General features: G+C 40.8%; 1 protein-coding gene across 2 annotated transcripts in view; it reads right to left on the bottom strand.

Annotated features, from left to right (window-relative positions):
* Positions 1-26,195, bottom strand: part of Pik3c3 (phosphatidylinositol 3-kinase catalytic subunit type 3) — a 94,642-nt gene that overhangs the window by 30,351 nt on the left and 38,096 nt on the right. For both annotated transcript variants that reach the window (XM_052741743.1, XM_052741742.1), the window contains exons 11-18: positions 25,513-25,667; positions 25,028-25,118; positions 19,084-19,151; positions 12,879-12,984; positions 11,315-11,431; positions 6,850-6,981; positions 1,962-2,090; positions 1,307-1,376 (exon numbers count right to left, since the gene is read on the bottom strand). In XM_052741743.1, the coding sequence (XP_052597703.1) occupies positions 1,307-1,376; positions 1,962-2,090; positions 6,850-6,981; positions 11,315-11,431; positions 12,879-12,984; positions 19,084-19,151; positions 25,028-25,118; positions 25,513-25,667 (868 nt within the window). The remainder of the gene's footprint in view (positions 1-1,306; positions 1,377-1,961; positions 2,091-6,849; positions 6,982-11,314; positions 11,432-12,878; positions 12,985-19,083; positions 19,152-25,027; positions 25,119-25,512; positions 25,668-26,195) is intronic.

Genomic DNA, 26,195 nt, shown 5'->3' with positions numbered 1-26,195 from the left:
GGGGCAGCACCATTTCTGGATTCACCAAATACCATCTGGATTTGGTGGCCCTGACATTCTAACAACTTGTGGACAAAGGATATTCCTGCAGAGTACAGATATGGGGGAAAAAAAAAACCCTACATTCATTCACTTCAACAAGTATTTACTAGTTTTCTATCATGTAGTATAAACTAGGTCGTATGTGGGAAAAAGATGTTTATCCCCAACTATACATACAGTTAAAGCTCAAGTTTTACTGGAATACATATTATAAATGAAAGGGCACTATGAAGTCGAGGAGGGAGATGTAAGTTACACAAGAATCCAAAGCCACCAGACACTGGGGCCACGTTTTTAAAAGTTGAGTGTTAACAAGTGAAGCTTATAGGAAATGATCATCACATACTGATCACAACACCTTAAAGCCCCGAGATGGAAAGAGCATCAGAGAAACGCGAGGGACCCACCACAACCAAGACTGTGAAATGGGGACAGGAGCAAAGGGACGGCTGGACACAGCTACAGGGGCCTGTCAGCAAGGCCCGACTCGGTCAGGTGGCCTCCTCTCTGTCTTTGTCCCAAGAGCAATGAAAAGCTAGAAATAAACTTATGCAGGAAAGCAAAAAGGCACATAGAAACAGAATTGTATTTTCAGAAAGATCGCTGAGGAGAAAATGAGAAGACGACATCACCACCACCAGACATGGGAGTGGAAATGGAGAGGTAAAACATATAGGAAGTGCTGATCTCTATAATTCATACTGAGCATCAGCCAGTGTCAAACTATCCAACAGCACAAAGACTTACAGGCGCACTCTGTGTGTACACAAAGGTGTACATGTGCAGACACACGTACATACTGTAAAATGCAGCAGATAACAAATGCACTTGTTGAGTGGCTTTTGTAAGCCGAGTGTGGTTCAGGGCCTTTCTGGGCCTCAGAAACTCTCCAGAGGACTATGCAGACAGATATGAGAAAATACTGTGACCTACAGCCAGTAGGAAGGCAGAGAGATTCCAATGTGAAAAGTAAAAACAGCAGGGAAGAGGTGGGGAACGGAAGGAGAGAAGGACGAGGAAGTGAAAGAAGTAGGTGAACACATAGAACAAGGAGGAGAGGAACACAGAGAGAAAGGGGGAAGAGAAGAAAGAAAAGAAGAAAAGGGCGGAGGGGAGAGGAGAGGAAGATGGGAAGGACAACCCAACACGTCTTCGGGGTTCTGAGTAAGTCACTCTCTAACTTTCTTAAGGATTTTCAGTTTACAAAGGCAAAGTGTATTGACTGGAAACTGAAGAAAGCGATCACGATGTAAAATGAACTCACCGTGTTTTGTACTAGTGGCTAATACCTTGTAAGGTGTCAATTTCAGATCCAGATTTTCTTTCCGGAGCAGCTTTGGATTGAAAGATAAAACACATTAAGTGAATGTTAGACTGGAAACAGGCTCATGGACATGTATCAGAGCACAGGCTTACAATGAAGACACAGACGGAAATCTTACAGGTACTACATTACATAACTCTCAGCGTCAAAATGAACTCATTTGTTTGGGTGATAAGACACATTTTCATCTATTCTGAATATCATACACTGACAATAAACATCACTTTTCTTCCTAACGCTTCACGCTGACCTTCTGGGACACAGTAACATAGAAGGCAGAAGCAAAGACAAAGAGGACCCATGTCTCTCTAAAAGCTGGAGACTGGGATGGCATTCGGCAAAGATCTAGCTCATTAGACAACTAAGTCTGAAACCATGAGAACTTTGGCAAAAACAGTGTATGGAACATGTGCAATCCCACTTCCCATGAGAACCTCTCCAAAGTGACGAAAATAAGCTCGATCAAAGTAAAGTAGAGAGTGCTGAGCATCGCAGCATTGTGATTAACGACACAAATGCTTCTGGGTCTGTGAACATGGTAAACTGCAGTTTCTAAAACAAGGCTCTGTCCCCACCAGCACAGAGTGCCGTTCACCTTGTCCATAAGGGAGATGATCTGAAGAATCAGCTGATCTTGACGCAGGTCATCGCCATGCTTGAAAATAACTGGGTATTTGCCTCCGTCCTCTGTCTTAAAGAACAGCTGCGCAGGCATAAGAGCACTCTGCAAAGCAAAGATACTGCCTGAAAAATGGGCTGGAACTTAATGAACAGAAATCTACTACATGCAGAAGGAAATGCTGCCACTCCGCTACACACACACACACACACACACACACACACACACATACACACACACACGGGCGCAGGGCCTCAACAAACGAACTGGCTGTCAGAAAGAAATGCAGGCGCCAGGCCACCAACTACAAGCAAGGCAACAGCCAGGAGACTGTGGGAGAAAGATCAGTTTTGGAGCTAGACCAGAACGGACAGGAATGCACACAGGCAGCAGCAGAGTGACCCATATGGATTCTTTAAACTGTTCCTCCTCTGGAAACCAAGGTTACCCCTCACTAAGACAGTAGGAAACCTCGGGAGCCCAAGCCTGACATCTCTGGTGCCAGGTGCAGAGCTGACTCAGAATATATGTCCATATGTCCTCATGTTGTTTTGGTGTCAAAAACCTACTGGAGCAATAATATGAAAGAATGCCACTCAAAAATGGGCAAGATCTAAGTCAAGAATGCTAGTTTTTGTTGTTGCTTTTTGATGTATACAGTGTTCTGCCTGCATGTACACCTGCAGGCCAGAAGCGGGCAGCAGATCTCATTATAGATGGTTGTGAAAAACAAAACATGGTTGCAGGGAATTGAACTCAGGACCTCTGGAAGAGTTAAGAGCTAGTGTTCTTAACCTCTGAGCCATCTCTCCAGCCCTCAAGAATGCTAGTTTTTAATGCTAATTACATACCACTAACTCAGTATCTCTGAGGCTCAAAATCCATTTGCACGTTGATATTATAAATACCTGTGAACCTTGCTGCAAAACTTCTATATGCTTAAATCAACATGAGTCAAAACTTAAATGGAAGAATCATCAACACCTCACATCAAAGCATCCCAAGACTACCACAGTGGAGACAACTGGTGACGAGACCATTCTGAGAGAGACTATGGGTCTTTATTAGTAAAAGGAAAAAAATATATAAAATGAAAATTTGGAGAGATTTATAACACAAATGAGTCCAATGTACTCAATGAGGTATACAATTCAAGTATCATAAAAAGAATCAGAAGGAAGAACCGACAAGTGGACAAGCAAACTGCATAGTGCTGGGGACAGACAGAAGGAGCAGAGGACACACAGCTCTTCAGTGAAAACGCAGCTTTGCTGTGTGCTTGAAGACCACCTACAAAAATAAGGGGAAAGTCACAAAAACCCCTTCCGAGAAGCTATGTAACAGAAACACCGGTGGACTAGCAATCTGAACTTCAAACCACCTTCACTTGGGGTGTCCTGTTATCAGCCCTGCTGAAATGTCTTTGTAAATCAGCTCTAGCTGACTCCATGACAGCCTGAAAGCAAAGGACCTGGAGCCATCTTCCAAAGGAGTGGGCAGAGGAGGAGCAGAGGACCTCTGTTGTGCTCTGCATATGCTGCTGTAAAACCAAATTGAAATGGAAAGAACACATGACACCCACGGCAGGCAGAGGACTTGTACTGCACATGCGGTACCCATCTCAGTGCCTGAGGTAGTCTACGCTACACCAGGATGCAGCTTTGGCTACCAGGATGAGGTCTACAAAATACTAAAAACCTTGGGAAAAGAAGTTCTTACCCTTTTCAGCTGAAAAGAGTTTATAACAATATAATAGGAATCCTAACCCCCCCCCCACCCAAAATGCAAAAGCCTCAACATATGCTTAGTACAGGGCCAGTCTAAGGAATATAATCATCACTTTCTAGTTCATGGTATCGATGACCCAAATGATTTGCAGTAGCTGAGAATTACTCTAGCGCTTTGTGTAACAGTCACTACTCATTAGCTTTGAATAGTAACTACCTCACATCACTATGCCTAAGCTAAAACTCATAATTTTCAAGAAAGCCTGTACACATCAGAATGAAGGGGGAGGGGGAACTAACAGGACTGGATATTTGAATCAGAAAGATGTCCTGTGACACTCTACCGGCGTTACTCTGTGCACAGAAGACAATATTATAATAGTCTGTAACTGAGGAGAACGTGAGTTGGGAATCCATCCAATACCTGTGGAAAACACATGCCACCAGCTCCTATTCTAAAGCTCCTGGATTCTTCTACCCTGACCAAAAGAAATCCCAGATACCTTTCTAAGACATTGCTCCTGACTGGTTCTTTGAAAAAAGGGACATTGGGTTTTACCTGCAGGTTTATTCCATATGAATGCAGTTCACACAGAGACTGTTCACGTATTGTTTTTCTGTATTTCAACCCCCCAGCAGAATGTAAGAATAAAGCAATGTGTATACCAGTATTATCCAACAGTAGGTTATAAAATCAGTATTTTTAAGTTGCAGATTGTTAAATTATTAATAAATTTCAAAGCCAATTAAATGAGCTGAGAGAAATATTTAAAACTGAAGGCAATTAAGAGGCTAATGTTGTAGCTCATTGGCAGAGCACTGGCCCACCATGATGGGTCACGAAACATGGTGAGGAGATGCACATTCAGGAGACTCAAAACTTCAAGGCCACAGTAAAACTCAGACTTAAAAACAAAAACAAAGAAAGAAACAAAACAAAAACTCTTAAAGCATTTTAAAACAATAGATGTTTCCAGTATGGTTATGTTGTATGAGGAAGCTCTTGTGCAGCTGTATGAGCTCAGCTGGACTGGATTCTCTAACACACCACTAGAAAGCTCCTGTTCTGCCTTAGATGGTCTCATCTATCATGTTCTAGGAGCTCTTCCTTACCTGATAGGAAAGGATATCAGTGAAGCTTATGGTTGTGTGCTCCTATACTGAGAGCCGCTGATAGCAAAAGTCCATGAGAGTATACAGCAGTGACAACTAGTGTTCAGAAGGTCAACCTATCAGAACTAAGGGTTCTGTTAGAGGAAACCATCACACAAGACGTTATGGAATTACTGCCTTTTGAATGAACTGGCTGTTAATTGTTGTAAACTTCTTGTGCAATAACAGCTATGAGTCTCCCCATTTACCGTGCATCTCTATGTTATATGTACATGTAATCTCTTGATTGTATCTCAATCATGGGCACAACTCTCCTTATACATTTGGGGTAATTGGACAACTGTCCCCAGCTGCGTTTATTTTTTCATTAACATACATCTGTCCAGGGCCATTCTCAGGACAAAAGTATTTCAGCAAAAATACCTTTTTCCAAGGACAAAACTGCACACAGATAAACATTAGCTCATCTCACTCACAGACAGAGAAAATAGCCACAAGCAATTAAATCCTCAACCCCTTACCTTCACCCTGGGTTATTTACACAAGACCCTAACTTAAGAGATTTACTGCTCACACTCCTGGGATGATGTTTTAGCTACTTGCTAGTTACTGAGTTAAGGTAGTTACTTCCCACTGACCCAAGGAGACTGCTGTCAAGGTCAGGCCTGTGATAGGTGTCAAGCTTCTTTCTTGTGAGAATTAAGTTTTAATTCCTCCTCAGCCAGGTACTATTCCTACATCCCCTAACTGATCTTAGCCTTTAGTTGACCCTACCAGAGAACTCCCCTTTTGGGGGGTTGTAATTGGAAGCTGACATTTATTGCTTTATGTGTGGATCCTTATCACCTCTGACCCTGAAAACTTCAAGCCTCACACTGCTTTGCCAAAAAATTACTGCATGTTTATATATACTGGTTCTCAGGGAGCACTGGGGGAATGGATTGAGAAGAATAAAGATGAGGACGGAGACAGAAAGAACTAGATAGACATGAGAGAACAGCAGAAGGGACTGAGAGCAGGAGGGACTGAGAGGAGCTAAGTGTGAGATCAGAAAAGAAACTGTGTAGATAGAATTGACTTAGAAGAATAAAGGAATGGACTAACAAACTCGGTGTGTTTAGATTCAATGAATATCCCTCAGATAGCATCCTTAGCTGCTTGTAGCATCTGTTCTGGACCCTGTTAGAAATCTCCTCAAGGCAGGCATTTAGGGGGAATTTGTTACTCCTAGAATCACAAAACTTTACCCACAGTGCCTCCCAGATGATACCAGGTGCAGGAAACCTGATAATCTGATTCAAGTTCTACTGTACAGTCAGTGGCCAGTGAAGAGAACATGTGGCACACTGCTAAGAATAAAGACAACTGCTACTTAAAAATGTAACCAAAGAAATATAAAGAACACAGGAATGAGGACTGTGCTAAGTTTAAAAAAAAATGGTAAATGGGCCTGATATCTAGCCATTTGAACTTATGAACTGAATATATAATGTAAGCCTTGAAATTCACCTTTAAAATCTACTGTATATGAATAGTAACTGTGGCTCTGAATACTGTTCAAAGAAGTAAATATTAAAAAATAAAGTTTCAGAGACAAAAATATGACATATTTTCATTAGAAATATCTCTATAATTGTAACACAAAAGATACAATAATAACAGGCCAGAAAGGTAGCTCAGTAGTTAAGAACACTTGGTGCTTTTGCAGGGGGCCCAGCCCCCACAAGGTGGTTCACGACCATCTGCAACTCGAGTTCCAGAGGATCCAATACCCTCTTCTGATCTGAGGGCACCAGGCACACAGGCAGTACACATACATACACGCAGGCATAATGCTCATATAAATAAAATGAATCCAATCACAATAATATGAATAACAAAACATACAAATGAAAAATAATAAAGCAGCCTCTTTTAATCTAACATTTACCAAGTGAAATTCGGTTCTTCCCTGAAATGTTTTCACTTTCCAAGGTGGCAATTCTGCTCGGATTCTAAACACAGTGACAACCCACCAGACTTACCTTAAACAGTGTGGCTGTCTCTGGTATGATTCCTCTTATTTTCACCTGTGGCTCTAACGGCAATGGGATCAGCTCCACATCTGACAAATTCATTTTTTCATTATCTCCAAGCAATGCTTGAAGCCTCTCATTCTAGAACAAATTATAAAGGAGTAATGAAAAAATAGTTTACAAGTACACAATAAAGGCCTAAAACTGATTCTACTAACACTATTTGCAAAGCACATAAAAGTATCTGAAAACTGCAGCAACAAAGGCCTTCCCTCAACCCAAGAGGCAACCAAGGGCTGTACTGATAAACCATAGTGATTTGGGAGTCACTTGGACAACCCTCACCCTTTCACAAATGAGGCAGTTTCTCGTTCCTGGTACTGGAGTTTTTTTTAGTCTATGGAACTTGGAGGGAGCACTGTCAATCCAAGTTACTTAATTTCCTTTAAGACACACACATGCATGTGTATTGAGTATGTTTATGCAAATATGTGTATGCGCATTATACATGATAAATATATATATATATATATATATATATATAATATATAATGTAACTTTAGGTAAATATAAAAGAATAGGATTCCTTGAGGCTTTATCAAGTAACTTTAGTGTTCTTTGCCCCTATTGCTGGAGACATCACACACTTAGGACACGTGACTCACGAGCTGGATCTGACCTAAAATCCTGAGGTCTGGCTTTCATGGTTCCAGGAAACACTATGCAAGCTTGCAAGCTGCCAAGAAACAGAAGCAATCAAGCAGATGCGACGCTTAGGAACCATGATTGACAGCACAGCAAAAGGCCCACAAAGGTGAGAAGCTGCATTTACACACCGGCAACAACCATCAGCCCTCATCAATCGGACTTAAAGCCCACTCCAAAGGAGGGAAACCATGCCTGGTACTGGAAACCTAGCCAACCTTCTAGGCTGCTGAGGTCATGGGCCCTAGAAAAGAATCTACTACCTCCACTTACTAGGCCAGCTTCATGCCTTACTACACTCTATATCTTCTCCTTCTACCCACAGAGAAGTACAGCTGCCATCCCCCACCCGCCGCCATCCCTCCTCAGTGCTTCCTTTCCAGCCAATGCAGTTGTCACAGAAAGTCACAACTGGACACAATGCAAAGAGCAAACAGATCACGGGGAGCCAGCCCCAACGGATACATCTACATCAGAGTTTCTGCATCTTTGGCTCAGTGAACACAGTGGAAGAGGGGGTAAAAAAAAAAAACTGTAAGATGTTGGAAGACGGTCCAGGAATGGAGTCGTGTGAAGAGAATTCTGAGTATTTGTAAGAAAACCAGACAAGAGTCCTGTGAACTCAGCTTCTTCAAGACACGGAATTGTTCTTGGAATGTGTTTTCATGCTCCTCGGACATGTAGCAGATAGAAGTGGATTTATTTCAGTTATTCACTATTGCTTGCTGTTGTTATACAATTATGCCTTGATGGAAAAACATGTTTCTGCCACACTCAGTTTGTTCTTAATATTGTAAATAGTTTGAAACCATGAGAACTTCACTCATGTGACTTTCTCAACCCTCAGAGTATAAGTTGTCTGAGGACCTGAAAAAAGTTGGCTATTTCATGTGACTTTAGTCCAGCTCATTTATTAGCTCCATTTTCCCAGGTCCCACTGCTTCTAGAGCTGTGACCCCAGGAAGTCTGCTATGAAACAGTCTCTCCTAGAAATGGCTGTATAAACAAGACTGAAACAATAGCAATATCAATTGACATGTTAACATGGAAGGAAAAGATCACAAGCGCCCAGGCCTAGACAAAGAACTCCAGGCAATTACTGACACCTGGGAGAAGGAGAATTAGCCTCTTAGGAATGAGTCCTCTTATCCTCTTATGGGTTGTACAACGCAGAGTGGTCATCCCTATACACACCACCAACAAAGGCAGGTTCAGCAAGTTTTTATATATACATATACATATATATCTCCATACACAGGGATGTGTATATGTAACAAGTATAATCAAAGAAAAAGCCGCTATCAACTTGAGAGGGGGCATGAGAGGATTCAAGTGAGGGTAACTGGGAAGGACTAAAGGGAGGAAAGGGAAGTGGGAAGTGATATCATCCTATTTCACTTAAAAATGTTTAAGTGGCCGGGCGGTGGTGGCGCACGCCTTTAATCCCAGCACTCGGGAGGCAGAGCCAGGCGGATCTCTGTGAGTTCGAGGCCAGCCTGGACTACCAAGTGAGTTCCAGGAAAGGCGCAAAGCTACACAGAGAAACCCTGTCTCGAAAAACCAAAAAAAAAAAAAAAAAAAAAAAAAAAAAAAAATGTTTAAGTGTATGAAAGCACAAGAACATGTAATGTATGTATTTCACTCGAGCATGAAGCAACAGTCTCTAGTAAATGACCCACTTTGTACAAGGAGCAGTGTGCCTTCAGGAAGTACCATCTTACGAAAAGCTAGACTTCTTCAAGAGTGACAGAGAATGTATTTTCTTACTGCAGCTGAGGAAGAACCAGGAGTGTACATTTGAGTGGAACGCAAAGGTTCAATTTCTTTGTCTGAAGGATTTATGAAGCCACAGAGAAGTGTAATTTCATTTGAAGCTTAATTTTGCATGACCAAATATTAGACAAGTATTACATTATGCTACCCCAGTGCATCTTTTAACTTTAAGAGGAATATTTAATTAATTTGGAGGAAACTGCTACCTACCTACTACCTCTGGTTCTCATTTTCATTAGCTCGTAGACACACTGAATAGAACACAGATCTCAGAATCTGAGCAATCCAAGTCATCTTTGACATCCACTAAAGCTCATTACCCAGCTTCAAAACAACCCATTTTCTCTGAAGCCAGCAGAATCTTGTAGTCTTTAAATAGGCAACCTGTGCTTTAAAGAGGGACGACCTGACTTATGTATCCAGAGCTGTAAAGTACTTCAGGCATGATACATGCACCAAAGGAGGAAGTCTTAGAATCACTAGGAACTAGATGGTCAAAGAATGGTACTTAAGGACTACCAAGTACAAAATGACTTCCCTTCAGCAATACTCCAAGGCCTCTAAAGTTAAAATCAATTCTTCACTGGCACAGATCTATTTATGCATCTCAGTAAAGGTCATGAACAAGACTCCTTCACAAAATGGATGGTGACTGCTCACATGAAATCCAAATCCTGCCATCACTTTACTGCCTCCTGGGGTTTCACCGCTCACAATCTCATCAGACTAAGTAGAGTGCTGCTGTGAAGACCAAAGGTCCAAGCTGTAGATACACCCACTGCTGGGGAGACGCTAGGGATTGCTTCTCACTCAGGGACAGGTGGAGCCTGTGGTGGTAGGCAAACAGCATTAGGATTTCTTTACTGGATCACAGTCCATGATTCTTCTGAATAATGCCAACTTGATAAAAACGTGTTTCTGGCCGGGCGGTGGTGGCTCACGCCTTTAATCCCAGCACTCAGGAGGCAGAGGCAGGTGGATCTCTGTGAGTTCGAGGCCAGCCTGGACTGCCAAGTGAGTTCCAGGAAAGGCGCAAAGCTACACAGAGAAACCCTGTCTCCAAAAACCAAAAAAAAAAAAAAAAAAAAAAAAACGTGTTTCTGTTCAGCCAATTTTCTTCTCTCATCAGGGAAACAATTGTTCTGATCATCTATTTAATTTAATTATCTCTTGCCTTTTAAGTTTTGACTCGATTCTTTAACTTTTCCCTCATATGTCTATATACTTCAGGTAGGTTGCAGTGTTTGACAAAGGCCACCAAGAAACATCTGCCTGTCATCTTACAGGATTAGGAGAAAGGAAGACACCGTGTGTGAGTCTTTCATGTCATTAAAGTTACAGCCCAGAAAAAAAACAGTGTTTGCAGAGGAGATACCGAGCTACTCTGTTTATCATGTAGAAGTTTTCCACCTGAGAGAAAGATGGCTGCTACCAGAGCAGGCATAAAGGTCACGCTGGCTCTGCAATCTATTCTGGTCCTTTGTTTTCTCAAAATTTTTACATAAGTGATCTAAACAACTAAGGTTCTAAGATGAGAGAAAGTAATGCACTATAGATAAACTATGTTTGGGGATAAATAGTTCCCAAACTTACTGGTTGTGTGATAATGGAAAACTGATCTCTTAATCCTCTAAACCCGCCATTCCGCACAGCTAGGAAACCCCACCACCTTACATTAACATATGATAACCTACACAACAGGATCCCAATGGCAACAGTGTCTTGGGCTCCTGGAACTCTAATTACCCAGAAGAAGTTCATAGAAAGCAAGCCATAGTGGTGTATGTCTTTAAATCTAGCACTCAGGAGGCTGAGGCAGGAGGATAAATTCAAGGCTTGTCTAGGCTACAAAGCAAGTAAGAAACTGTCTCTAAAAAGGAAGTGAACAATATAAGTTTGTACATTACGCCAATCCAACAAGACAACAGTCAACACTCAGGATTTTAGGATGTGGAGCCACTTTTAGCCATAAACAGGAAGCAACCCCGTGGCTCACCTTTTTCTTGCGGTTTCCACTTTCCCTCTGGACTGCCTTCATCAGATGCACCAGGCGGTCTACAAAGGTCTGCTGAGCTGCCAGCAGGGAGCGCATGACTCTGACGGACTTGTCACCCTGAGTGAGCAAAACAGTGTGATCATTCCCTTCCCCTTCTAAAGCTATGAACTTCAAAACAAAGTGAGACTGGAACAGACTAATTATTTTGATTCAAAAGTAATGAGAAACCTGCTGTCCAGGGTAAACACCACCAACTGCTTGGGGCAGAAAATTCCTTGGGTCCGGAGCAATCATTACTCAATCCATAATATAAAGACCATGTGACAGGACAGGATTTATCCATCCTAAAATGCTTCTACTTACTGAGTTAATAAAGATCCCGATTCCAAAGAAGCTTTAAGAAGAAATTTCTTTGAAAAAGACAAGCCAGGAGGTGGTGGCGCACGCCTTCAATCCCAGCACTCGGGAGGCAGAGCCAGGCGGATCTCTGTGAGTTCGAGGCCATCTCTGTGGTGTACAGAGCGAGATCCAGGAGAGGCACCAAAACTAACACAGAGAAACTCTGTCTTGAAAAACAAAACAAAACAAAACAAAACAAAAAACCACACAGGATGTTTAGGCTCAGGGAGAGAGCAAGGCTGTGATGAGGTGAAATCGAAGGCTCACCTCTTAGTGAGCATGACACGGCTCCGAGAGCTGTACGCAAGCTTAGTCTAAAAGTGTCTGACAAGCTGTAGTTTAGCTTTTCAAGAACCTGAAACAGGAATGAGCAGACACAGTAAAAAGCTGCCCGGAAACATATCAGCAGCAGAGCTGGGAAGTACCATGTCAGCTGCTTTTCTTTACCCTTGAGCCCTCTGCTGGCCGGACCTGGACACTGCTTCTTTAAAGACGCAAAAGCAGCAGAAAATGGCCCTGGAAGATGTTGCTGAAGTCAGGTAAAGTATCTACAAAAGAACTACCAGTACTGAGTCTAGATGAGAAAAGAGGACAAAAACGTAAAATTAAAAGAGCAGGGATTTGCTCATTGTTTGGTCCATGTAAGGTTTATTTAATAAAGATCAAAAACCTAGTGTAAGGGTCAGAGTAAAAATATTAGTCTTGTCTAGTTTCCTATCCAATGATTCACCCATTCGTGAATCAACAAAACAAAAGCAGCCACACACACTAGAAAATGAATAACTATGTTCCAGCAATTTGTTTACAAACACTGAACTTGGGATTTCAAATAATCTTCATGTATCACAAATATTAATCTCCTTTATTTAAAAACAAAATAGGTTTATTTTTATTTTATTTGGCTGGGTGTTTTGCCTGTGTGTAAATCTGTGTACAACAGGCATGCCTGGTGCCCCATAGAGGTCAGAAGAGGATATGGTATCAGATCCCCTATAACTGGGGTTATGGGTGGTTTTGAGTTGCCATGTAGATGCTGAGAATTGAACCCAGGGCCTCTGGAAGAGCAGCCAGTGCTCCTCACCATTGAACTATCTCCTAGTCCCCTCTTTTACTTTTTTCTCAGTTCACAAGGTTACTAGCCAACCCAGTTTCAGCTCCTGAGTACCTTCAGCAAGGCTTGGCTGAATCTCCTCATGACATTCAGGTACATCTCATGAGTCTTTGGATCTCTCTGCTGCGTGTCCTGATCTTCACACTCCACGATCACATACCTTCAAAACACATTTAAGATGCTCATATGATGAGAAATGAAACTCAGATTTATCTAGTAAATACTTATATCATTTCATAAAATAGATTAAAACATGGTTAAAAGAATTAAGTGGGAGTAAAGTTTTTCATGTCCATTCCTTTAGAAGTGAAGGCTAAGCAACAATATAAGCAGCCATCAATCACAATCATCAACAAGGCTACCATCAATCTGTACTATGCCTCATGATTCCTACGTGATATCACAGAAACACACTCCACTATGTTATGAAATACCTGGAATACTACTAATGCCTTCCTCTGTCAATGAAGCTTGCACATCCACCAAGTAACTGTACAATAAAGACATACTTCCCCATCTCATACTTGGCACAGCAAACGGTAGGTCTTACTCTGAAAACCCCTCTAGAGCTACCTTTTTCTCTGACATATTTTCACAAGATGACTAAAAGTTTGAATTGATTTTTCTCTCTTGAATCCAATTCCCCCATTTCTCAAAAACTCTATAAAATCTACAACTTTTCTATTATAAAACTTGTTTTAGACAGTTAACGCTGACCTTGTTTTCCTAAATCTAAATTCCTTGTATGATTATAAAAGTCACACATACATAAATAAGCTAAGTGAGAGATAATTTTTTTTAAATGTTTTTAAATGTTCTGATGGGAACAAACCATAATGTATAACATAGGTGCAGAAAGTTAGAAAGCAGAACCTTATGGCACTTAATATTTCTTATAATCTATATTGTTTAAATAACAATGCTAAATTGTAAAGCAGCTTTAAGTCACTTTCAGTGGGCCATGATAAACACACATTTAGACTGACTTGCTTGCCTTATCAACAGTGAAATGTGGAGATAAGGGGGTGGTGGAGCAAGTCTAATTCTAGCACTTGAGAAGCCGAGTTATTAGTGCTGGCCTGGGTTACATGAGATCATGACTCGAAACAGTGAAAACTGGGAGACTACATGTATTTCTCAGGATGGTACATCTGGTTGATTCAGGAGATGGCTGCCAAGTCAGAATCCATGTATTTATCTTCATTCTCCCACCCCCACCCTGCACGTGTGCGTGTGTGCGCGCATGCATGCACACACAAGTATGTTCAGGGGCACATGTATGTATTAGTAGACATGCATGTGTATGTATATGTACTCCTACCTATGGAGGTCAGAGGTTGACTCCACTGTTTTTCTTAAGAGAGGATTTCTCATTGAATCTGGAGCTCACCAATCTGTTAGGCAAACTGGCTCCTGAACTCTGGGCCTTAGTCTCTTGTCACCCCAAGGAAGGCAATTACAAGTGTCCTCTACTCACCTGGCTTTCTATGTGTACTTTGGAACCAAACTTATGTTTGAACAGCAAGTGCACTGTCCTGAGAGCGTCTCTCTACAGCCCTGGCTTTCTATTCAGCTAAGTTACTCAATTCTACTCCAACTTCAAAATCCACAAGAAACTTACAAATTCCTTAATTGATAACATTTGACGAATGTCAAGTCACAGACACATACTGTTGTCCCCTATACTGTTATTTGAAGAATACATGCAGCCATCTAGAGGGTAAAGTGTCTAAGACTAGAGAGCTCATGTGTCTTGTTCTCCACTACACCCCTGCAGGCTTATGCCTTGTAGTAGAAGACAATCTTCATTGCTGAATGACTCGGATGCTATGGATTCAGATAAAATCTCAGTATTGGTAACTAACTATACAATATGAATTTATGTATCTTTTGTTCATGTAAAGTATAATTTCCTTCTTATTATATTACCTGGTTTCATATTCATCCAGTGATTTTTTTTTTCAAGCACCAGAACATACTGCAGTATTTTTAAACAAAATATGTAAAATTGAACTTACCAAACTAACCGGAATCTTTCTTCTTCAACTACTGAACACCCTATCAATAAATCCCCCATGCTTTTAAGATGAATTTCTTTTTCATGTAGTAAATAAAATTAACCAAGACTTTTCTCAAAAGTCAAGCAGGAAACGTGTCTCAATCACATGAACAACGGGGTGAGACATGACACAGCCAAATTAGAGAATACAAGCCCTGGTTAACACCTGTGCTGCCTGTGTTCGGCGTTGGTCCACATGTCCAGAGGCATGTTCAGCTTGTGGTCCTCTTCCTACCCCTAACATGCCTGTACCGAGTTACTCCATGCAGCCTGCCAACTGCTTCCATTAAATGCTTATGATACCTCTGCACCAGCCAGCCCAGCCCTACCAGGAATTCCAAATTAATACCACATTTCTTCAACTCTAACAAGAAAATTCTTATTCCTCAACTTAACCACCTTCAAATTTTCTTTCAAACACTGTAATTATGTCCTCCCTACAAGAGCAGAAGCATCAGCATTCCCCTTTAAAACAGACTGTGCTTACTTGAGCTTGACATGTCCATTCCATCACCCAGATATGAACTCATACTCCAGGCAGGTCAGTCTCCTCTGATGCTGCTAAGCTCCAACTCTCTGATTCAGCACATATGGCAGCATCTGCCAAACATACCTTCCTCCCCATCTCCCCATCCTCCCACACTCTACTCAGTCACAGCTATAGCCTGTCTCTCTCCGAAGTCTATGCACCTTGCTCCTGGACTTCCTTTATAAACGGACTCTTTCAGACGACGTGTCCTGACAACAGCTGTCTGTCACTGCTCCACATGGTTAACTCTCAGCACCTTCCTAGGTTGTAAAGGCACTGCGGTAAGTGCCATACCTCAAATGCTCTAGACAGATAACTGTTTAAAGGAGGTAAGAGTTGTCCTCTCCCCTCTTCTCAGAGCTAAGCTATACCACAAGCACAGATGTTCTTGAGGTCTGGTGTTTCCAGGAAAGTGCTGCGAGGAGTTAAAGCATGACCCTATATACACCACATCATTCTCAACGAGAGTCGAAAACTAAAAACGAATAAAAGCATGAAGGACTAGAGATGCTTTATAGAACATCTACACCACCACTAGACACAAGACTCTCTTTAGATTAAAATCAATTCCAATTTGCCAGGTATTAAGATGCACACCTATAATCCCATCACTTGGGAGGCTGAGGCAGGAGCAACTTGATTTCTAGACCAGCATAGACTATGAAACATGATCTTGTCTCAAGAAACCATGAAAACCACAATAATAAATCAGAGTAAATTCAAACTTCAGTGCTTCATACTGCCCACATCTCAGGTGCTCAGAGAGCAGATGAACAGCTCTGAGGATCATTTATCAAGAAAGAAGGTTTAGAGGATGGCTCTGTTGTAGAGGATTCAGCCAGGACCCAAACAAGATAAACTCCTATTTTTTATTATGGTATTTCAGAATGTGTGATCACTTGAGGACCACCCATAAGAATGTCAGAACAAGAGTATTTGCAAACTCCAAAATCATCAATGGGATCTCACCAAATCTGAGTCTGGCTGCTTAAACTCACTGACGGCCCCCACCACCATTATAATTTCATTTCTTTTCCTATGTACATAAGTAGCAAACTCATCTACAAACAAACATGACTATGTCCGCAGGCCTCACCACTATGTTCACTACCCGCTAACTATAGCGTAAACGGCTACAGCAGTTCCAGAACTTGAAGGTGCATGCTGATCTCCATAATTAAACACCGTTCTAGTACTTCATGTCAGTGTTCTGCTAAAAAAGAAATGAGTCATCTAAAATACAAATGAGCATCATCTCCATGGACAGATGAGGACCAAAAGACCCAGAGTCTAACCACTTCAAAACTTGCTGTTGACACCTATCAACTGGATTCTACAGAGCCCTGCATGGCATTTCCTGGAAAGCTGTCATCTAAATGGGAAAAGTGACAATCTGTCCAGGTACTCAACATAAGATGACATCAGCAGGTTCACTCTTCCCTGACAATTTCGTTTTGTGGAGTAACTAACTTTCACTACTTTCAAAGGTCTTAGAAGTCAGAGAAAACATGTCACAGCATCCCAAGTTGACTTTCCTTTCAACACACTGCAATGACTATAAAAATAAAAAACTGCAAGGATTTATAGATTCTGATGCCAACATTTTACAGACTAGAGACATAACTCCCCTCTGTGGATTAAAGTGTTGACACTACTCATTTTAAAGGGGCTGTCTGCACAGTTACTGGCCCCTCAAGGATTTGGCTATAGCAGAAATCCTATTGAAATCACCGAAAAGGGGAGAAAAATGGCAAAGAAACCCAGGGTGTTCAGAAGAAAACAGTACCATCAGTTAAACTTGAAATTTAAATTCATTTGTTAGGACAGAGGAAGCTTGGTGAGAGGCTCTACACCTTGACACTTGGTTCATGTTCAGAGGAAACTTGATCGCTTTAAGAAAACTAAGAAATTATTTTTCATACAATTGTCCTACACTCATAAAATAGCATTGTCTACCAAAGTTAAGCATTACTATCAACAGTTTTTTTCACCAATGAATATTTATTTTTAAATACATAATATGTAGAGTTTAATAAGTTTAATCTTAAAATGAACAGACAGTTCAATGACTCACAGTAGAGAAACTCACATGGAGTCTGAGTCTGATGGGATACTCTGAAGAGTGCCAAGTGGGGCTGCCCATGGTTTATGCTCCCTGTAAATTTTTCGGTCTTTTCTTTTTTAAATATTTACTCAGCTTTTCACAAGAAAATGCTTTTCTGTAATAGTGTGAACAGAAGCACACTAAAGCATTCAGATAGGAAAGCAAGGAACATGAACTATAGGTTTCTATTAAATCAAAACAGCAATTTGGCAATCTGAGAATTTGTAAGTAAACTCTTAAATGGAAAACTGGTAATTAAAACTAGCCAAAATGTTCTATAATGTATTTCCAAGGGCATCCTAACATTTAGTGTGAAAGAAATATATTTTTATGAATAATACATTCAACTGCTGAACTAGACACCTGGAAATACTTTGCTTTCCAATAGTTCAGTCATTAGGCAAAGGGAAAACTCATAGGTCTCATTGGAGAAAATGGCTCATGTTATAAAAAAATCACTGGTATTAGTTTTTCTTTGTGGTAGAGAAAACCATAAAGGCTTAGACAATGTTGTTTATGCAGGCCAGGCATCTGTGTTTTTTTACAAGTGCTCTGGTTCCCTTCCTTTTTGAAAAAGGGAGAATGAGCTGAAGCTTGATTCCACCCATACAACAGGGTTTTCAAATCCTGTCTAAAATAAGACAGCATTTTAATTTCTTCAAGAAAAGTAAAATGTCTTATGATTATTGAAAAACAAGGAATTTTCAGAATGAACATCTATTGATTTGTGCTATTTAAATTAAGACCATAAATTAAATATAAGATTAAATCGGAAATCATTTCTATAGTTAAAAAAAACCCATGTTTCCAGTAGAGCTCACCCAGCAGGCTGTACCCCAAGATCCTCTGCAAAAGTGGACAGGATTCATTTGTCAGCATTTAAACCCAATGATTTTTTTTTTCCCACTGACTCAATGTATTTATCAATGTGGCCTCCACTTTAAGATTCTGAGACAGAGAGGGAGCCACACTTCATACTAATTTGGTACAGGAAGTTGCCCCTCTGTACCTTTGTTTTACACTGCTCTCATGTAAACCATGATAGTTACCCCTACTTCATGTAACCACTCAGGGAAGAGTGGAAATAGTCACTGGGACACCTCTGCAAATGGCGGATAATCTATCCTAATCAGTACCTGTCACGTTCAGTTAGAGCATCCTTCTGCCTCAGCCTCTTCATCTTTAAAGTGAGTGAAGATAATTTTTAATTTCAATTTCTATTACTGTGGGATTTAACTGTTTGGTAAATAATGTAAAAATACACTCTTAAAAAGTTATAAAGTATTCTATACTACTGAAATAACAAAAAGGAAAAACAGACCCATCTGGGGGGAGGAAGAGTCCCCAAAGCCATTAGTTCTAGAAAAATTAGCAGAAGAAAGAATTCGATGACACCGACTTCTAGAAACAGCTATGACAGTGACGGGGGTGGGGGTGGGGTGGGAGGACAGAAGCACAGAACCCAGGCATCTGGTGATGGCCTTCATAGTAAGTTTTCTGACTTTACAGCATGAGAAAAGTAGTTCAAAGAAGTGATATGAAACAAAACAAAATTGTTTTCACATACCAGTATAAATAATTAGCCAGTGTTGAGTTCTTACAGGCTCTTGATATCAAGAAGGTACATAGATCTTGCTGAAAAAATTAAAAGAAATACGTATCACCATCTGCTATTAAGAGGAGGCAAATGAGAGGTCCTAAGCCAGCCCATCAGTTTTCATCTGAGGTTACAGTGCAGATTCTCATCTAGCTATCTATCTCTCCCATCCATTCCCACAATCCACCCACCTCAAATTGACTTCAAACTAAGACAATACTTGAGACGCTGTGGAGTTCTTTGTTCTTCTGATTAATATTTTTGGTAATGGACAAAGACAATGAAAAAACAATCATAGAAATAGTTTCGATGGATCTGAAAAGACAATGGAGAAACCATCACATCTAGGCCAGCCCAAGATGGCAGTGTATAAAAAGGCTCTATGCTCGGCATGAAGCTCAACTGCAGTGAGCAGCAAAAGAACAGATTTAAGAGCTAAACAATGGTCAAATTATTTAACAACTGTTGGGTACAATCTAGAGTGTGAACTGTAGACGAAAAGCAGAGGATATCCATACCCAAGAAAGGATTTTGACAGGAGTGTGTGACAGCCTGACTGACATTTAGTTAGTTCAGGTGTCTGAAAAGTGCAGACCTGAGGTCAGTTAGGATGTTTTAACAATAGTCTAGAAAGTGAAGATGGCAAGTGAAACAAGGTAAGAAATGTTTTGAAATCATAACTAACAGGGATTTCTGATGAAGAAATGAGAAAGATCGAACTGACAGTAATTTCCAAATTTCTGGATTCAGTAAATAGATTGCTTTGTTACATCACAGATGGAAAACGGAAAAGAGAACAGCATTTGTGAAGCATTAACTTTGAAATGCCTGTCAGATAGAGCATGGAGATTAAGTGAGGATTTGGATACACAAATCAGAAACTCAGACAAGAGATCTGAGCTAGATACTGAAGTGTATGTGTATTAGTACAGCTCAGGGAAATCATAAATGGTAACAGAGGACCGTAGAGAACAGTACAATGTCAAGTATAGAAGTGGATATTGATGAAGGGCACTGTACAAAAACAAACATTACAGATGAAAAGTAAAACAGATGAATGCTACTGCCTAAAGCCTTAGGAAGCCACAGCTTCTCAAGACAGGAGCCTTCAATAGAACTGGGCACTATGTGACCATGTCAAAGCCCTTTAGAAACTTAACAAAGTAAGTTTTAAGTAAAACCAAAGTGATGGGGTCTAAAGTCTTGGAATGAAGGGAGGGGAGAGTCAAGATATAAAAATCACTGAGTTGGTCCTGAAGGCACATAAGGAGCTAGGTGTCGGAAGGAATGGGCACGACAGGGCATTTTCTGAATTTCTAAACTAAGAGACATTAATGCACATCTGGCTGTTTCTACAAAGAACAAAATATCACCTGTAAGGCATTCCACTTCTCTGTAAGAGAAAGAAGGAAAGAATGAGGAGGGATCTATGCCTATAGATCTGGAGACAGAAATCATCACTCCTCTGAGTGGTTTCTATTGTGTCCAGCAACCATGGAGCCCAATTGTTGCCTAGAGACTGGGAAGTAGAATATGAAGAACAAAAAGAGAAGGTCCTTGAAGGGCAAAGGAGATCAGCCCACCTAGGCAATGCAGGACAGTAGGTCGCAGAGTCTTAATTCAAGTTGAGGTATATGAATGTGCATTGACACTACACATTAAGCTAAGTGTTTTCCTCAGCAACATTCAGGCATGGAGAAATTATGTGATTAATTATGCTTACCAGGAGTTAAGATCTTTCCAGGGGAAATGAAGATGCTCATAAAAGAATGCCTAATATGATGAGGCACAGGATGAAAATTACATTAAGAGGGAAGCAAGCCGGGCGGTGGTGGCGCACGCCTTTAATCCCAGCACTCGGGAGGCAGAGCCAGGCGGATCTCTGTGAGTTCGAGGCCAGCCTGGTCTCCAAAGCGAGTTCCAGGAAAGGCGCAAAGCTACACAGAGAAACCCTGTCTCGAAAAAAACCGAAAAAAAAAAAAAAAAAAAAAAAAAAAAAAAAAAAAAAAAAAAGAGGGAAGCAAATACTGAAGGAGGATGAGCAGATGGACCAAGAGAAGGAGAGCAAGCAAACAGGGATCAGAGGTCTCGGTGTATCAGAGCTCCCTAAGAGGAAAGCTGGAGCCATCAGAGGCTATCAGGAAACAGATGTGCTGGCAAGTCTAGGGATTTTCTTTTCCACTGAAGGCAATGGGGAGAGAAGAAAGGTCTTTAAGTATGGTAAAGAAGACCTCTACTATCAAGCCACATCCCCAGTCCAGGAGGAACGTTTTTAGATCTACATTTTAAACATGCATCAAGAATCCAATGAAGATGCCTCTCAAGTAGACAGTCATCAAGTAACGTTCAGTGCATAAGCTCAACAGACACAAATCTAGGCTCAAGGTTTATCTTCAGACTATGGAGACATTCTTTTCTTTTTCAACTGAAAGTAGCGTTTTTTCATACAATTTATTCTGGTAACAGTTTCTCCCCTCTCACATCTCCTCTCAGATTCTCCCCACCTCTCCACCTCTCCAACTCCATTCCTGTTTTCCCTCTCTTAGAAAACAAACAGGCAAATAAAAAAAGCAAACAAACCAGAATTTTAAAAAGAAAAATAACAAAACAAAGAAAAAGTACAAGAAACACACACACAAAACCCATAAAAACACAAAATCAGAAAGCACAATATACAAAGTACCAATGAGAAAAAAAAGATGTCCAAAAAAAATAATATGAGACAAAAAACTTAGAAAAAGGTCATTGAGTTCCTTTTTGTTGGCCATCTACTGTTGGGCATGGGGTCTATACTAGGTGTGGTTGATATTCCCAGTGAGACTTAATTGGAAAGAACTAATTTTTCCTTTGCAAGCAGTTGTCAATTGGAGATACATTTTTATAATGAAGTATGCAATTAATACATTTCATTTGTTACTAAGATTTTTTCTTTAAAAATTCACTAGTAGATTATAAATATGGAAGATAAAATTTTTAAAACTGTTAAACATGCAATGTTATCCTATAAATTTTAAAATTCAATTTAGATGATGCTTAAACATTTTAAATAAAAACAACAATAACAAGAAATAATCATACTGTGGACAGAAACAGATCAGAGACAACAGAAGAAATAGTAAGGATACAGGTACTCTTAGAGGCATGTATCTCTCTATGCATTTCCCAATTGTCTAATAATAATAATAATAATAATAATAATAATAATAATTTCATCTGATTTAGAAATTAAGAATAGGGCTAGGAAGATGGCTTAGCCATTAAAGGTTAGGTTCACAACCAAAACTGGAAGGTAAGAATACAGAACTAAGACATTTGATAACAATGTCATACCAGTGATGGCAAGGTCTGTACTGCTTCCAATATTGTTTAGAAGAAAAGTCATGATTATGAAACATGAAAGTTAAGAACACAGGTTAAGTTAAAATATCCAAGTTAACTAGTTAAAAAAAAAAATCAAGACAGAACCTATGAACTAAGGAGGTAGAGAGGGTTGGAAGATGGATTTAGCCAAAGATGAACAAGGAGAGTATTATATTATATAAGATGTTCTATTAAACAACAACAAAACAAAACAAAAAACAAGTGAGACGGAATGCTAAACAAAATTTAAAGTGGAGATTTCACTATCTGGGATGTTCGGTGGTAAGCCTGAAATACAAGGCTACAAACATATGATGCATTTAATTAACAAAGAGATTCAAAAATATTTCATGGATATATCTACAGACATGCACAAAACAAAACAAAACAAAAATAACAACAGAAACCCTCACAATTCCCCCATCTGACAGGGAACTTTCACTCTATGTGATAGACTTAATTGTCAACTTGACATAATCATGTAGGAACAGTCTAAATGAAGGGTTTTCTAGCTGTGGGCATGTCTATGGGGAATATCTTGGGCTATATTAAATGAGGAAGGAACTCCCACCCACTGTGGGTAGCATCATTCCCTGGGCAGGGGATTCTGAACTGAAAGAGGAGGGAGGGAGGTAAGCACAAGCATGTATGTATGAATTCAGTACTCTCTGCTAATGACTGTAGGCTAGCCGCTTTGAGTTCCTGTCACTGACTCCTTGCAATGCTGGACCTGACATCTAGCCAAAATCTCAGAAAACTCAGGTTTTATCATGTTTTTACATTTAGCTGTTCATATAAACTGATGTCTGAATCTCTAAGAAAGAAACAAGGAAGGCCAGAAGACATGGCTCCGGTGTGGAGAAGGAAAGACTAGGTATCTCAGTCTATGATACAGAGAAAAGTGGTGTGACCAACCTCGGTGAGTACCAACTTGAAGGTGCTGAAGGCTTATATATTGTTACTTTTCTGAGGCTAAGGAAGAGGGAGGTCATCACTCAAAAGGATCTCTGCCATGGTTTGGATTATATGAACACTGTGAATAGCAGTCAGCCCAAAAAATGTTTCATCAGTCACAAGGAAAAAACATCAGAAATAGATAAAACTGTTAAAGCTACAGTTTGGGTGCTAGGTAGTAAGTAGGGTGACATTCTGAACACAACATTCACAACCTGGTCATGTCAGAGCATTCCCAGCATTAAGGAGCGCAAGATGTTCACCTCAATTATTTCATCAACTTCTAAAGAAAACTCATGTGCTCTGTCAACCATTGCCAGTAGTCTACAGTGGAGGTATCTTTGTGGATTTCTGGGGACCTCTCTAACACTCTGCTTCTTCCTATTCTGGTAATGGTTGAGAGAGTGCCTGAGCTGACCTGCTCTGGCGATTGGATGGCCAAACACCCTGGCTGTCATGATAGAACTCTCATCCAGTGTCTGATGGAAGTGGATGCAGAGATCCACGGCCAAGCCCCAGGTGGAGCTCCAGGAGTCCAATTGGCGAAAAGAGAGGAGGGATTGTATGAGTGAGAGATGTTGAGACCATAGTTGGAGGAAGCACAGGGACAAATAGCCAAACTAGTGAAAACACATTAACTGTGAACCAATGGCGGAGGAGCCTCCATGGAACTGGACCAGGCCCTCTGGATAAGTGGGACAGTTGATTAGCTTGAACTGTTTGGGAGGCTCCCAGGCAGTGGAGCCAGGACCTGTCCTTGGTGCATGGGCTGGCTTTTTGAAGCCTGGGGCCTATGCTGAGACGCTCTGCTCAGCTTTGGTGCAGGGAGGAGGGGACTGGACCTGCCTCGGCTGAGTCTGCCAGGCTGGGCTGACTCCCCAGGGGAGAGCTTGCCTTGGAGGAGGTGGGAGTGGGGGGTGGATTAGGGGGGAGGGCAGGGGGTGGGAGGAAGGAGGACAGGGGAATCTGCGACTGATATGTGAAATTAAGTCAATTATAAAATAAAAATACTATAAAAAAAAAAAAAGAAAGAAAACTCATGTGATGACCTGCAGGCCCTACAGCAATGACACCTACTTCTCCCTCAGACCTCATCTTTTCCATGTTCATGTCCTCACCTAGGACTGGCCCCTGCTGTTTCTCGACACACACACAAGGGCTGGTGTATTCTTTTCAGATAACTACTAGTCTGGGAGAACTGTTTCCCTTAAAAATGAGTTTACCTGTCTATATGAATTAAAAACATCTGCTTAGTGTACAATGAATCATACATTTCTGTGGTACAATTGCAAATACAGTTGCACTAACATTCATTAATACATTAAAATGAACATCCCTGAGTCTCCCTGATAAAATATTTGAACTTAGCTTATTTTCATGTTATATATAAACCTCTGTATATGCCCCAAGCACCAATAAAGTGAACCAAGCAATATCCAGCATATTATACATGGGGAAAGGTCATAACATGCACCATAAAGCCAGTTATTGAACAAAGTTACAATGGTTAGTTTATTAATCAAACCAAGGTCATAAAGATCAACACAGAATGCCAACTGACAGGACCTCTTGCACCATATTTTGGAAAGCTTTTACTCACCTCTAGATTTTCCCCATCTGAAACCTCTTTTGCTTTAGATGCAGGAGGAGGGGACGACACCGGAGGAAGAGGGTTGGTTAGAATTTGGGAGCTGAAAATGGAACAGAAGAGACAACCGAGCTGTAAATCCTGTGTAACCATTTTATCTGCAAGCAAGAGGCTGCTACTGTCATCTGACTTAAGAGGAGAAAGCAGTCACACAATCGAGAACGTAACAGGGAGTCTGCGAGGCAAGGAGGCAGACTTGAGACTCGGTTCTCTGACTAGGCAGAAAGCAAGACTGGTCTCTAGTAATCTATGCGTATGTATTCGAGTTCATTTGGTGAGTTTCCATGCCAAAGTCAAAATCAAAATGAGAAAAGCCAGAGTCTGTTTGGCACATGAGGGAGAAAGGAAAGAAGACAACAATATAAATGAAAGAAGAGGATAACTTGAAAAGGGACAAAGTGTCACATGTAAAAACAATCTTCCTTGGAGAGCCATACCTATCTATTTCTGCAGAACTGATTCCAGAATTGGACAGATTTTCTGATCCCGAACCTTGACTGTCCTTCTTGGTAGGTTCCAAACCGTTCTTTATGTCATCGAAGTTCTCATATTTCAGAGCCTGGACCAGCTGCAGTAAGTACATCAGCAAGTCCTAGAAACCAATGAACGACAAAGAAACTGGTATTAGCAGAGCCCAGCACACTTACTCCTAGACTTGCAATGTCTACCTCTTCCATCTGTTGCCATTACCATGTTACTAAGCTACGTCACCGCTGGCTGTATCCTGTGTCTTCATTTATAGAAAGAGCAGGACAGCAAAGACTGCAGAAACAGACACAATCACTAAATAAGTAGTCGAAGAAAGAGACTGGAGAGTGTGCGGCACACAGTGAGTGGCCAGCGGATGAGTTCCCTTAAGTAGGGCTATCTGGACAACAAAACAAGAAAGCAGGAAAGTAAGGAGGGAGCTTCAGCTGGCTCCTAAGGAATTAAAGAAGGGCCTTGTTATCAGCAGATAGTCAAACACATCCCATGTCTAAGACTGCTGGAGAATGCACTTCACATTTTCAAAAGAATTTCTGTTTCAGGACATGTTCTGAAACAAATTTTGTTCTTCTTTCCCTTAAAAGTCAGAGTTTTAAAGAACCTTGAGCCTTTTTTTCTTCTTCTTTTTAATTAT

The sequence above is a fragment of the Peromyscus californicus genome, unplaced genomic scaffold (genome assembly GCF_007827085.1).
Source record: "Peromyscus californicus insignis strain IS unplaced genomic scaffold, ASM782708v3 Scaffold_17__1_contigs__length_78620276, whole genome shotgun sequence".
NCBI lineage: Eukaryota > Metazoa > Chordata > Mammalia > Rodentia > Cricetidae > Peromyscus > Peromyscus californicus.
Note: the sequence above shows the minus strand (reverse complement) of the source record. Positions and strands in the feature narration are given on the sequence as shown.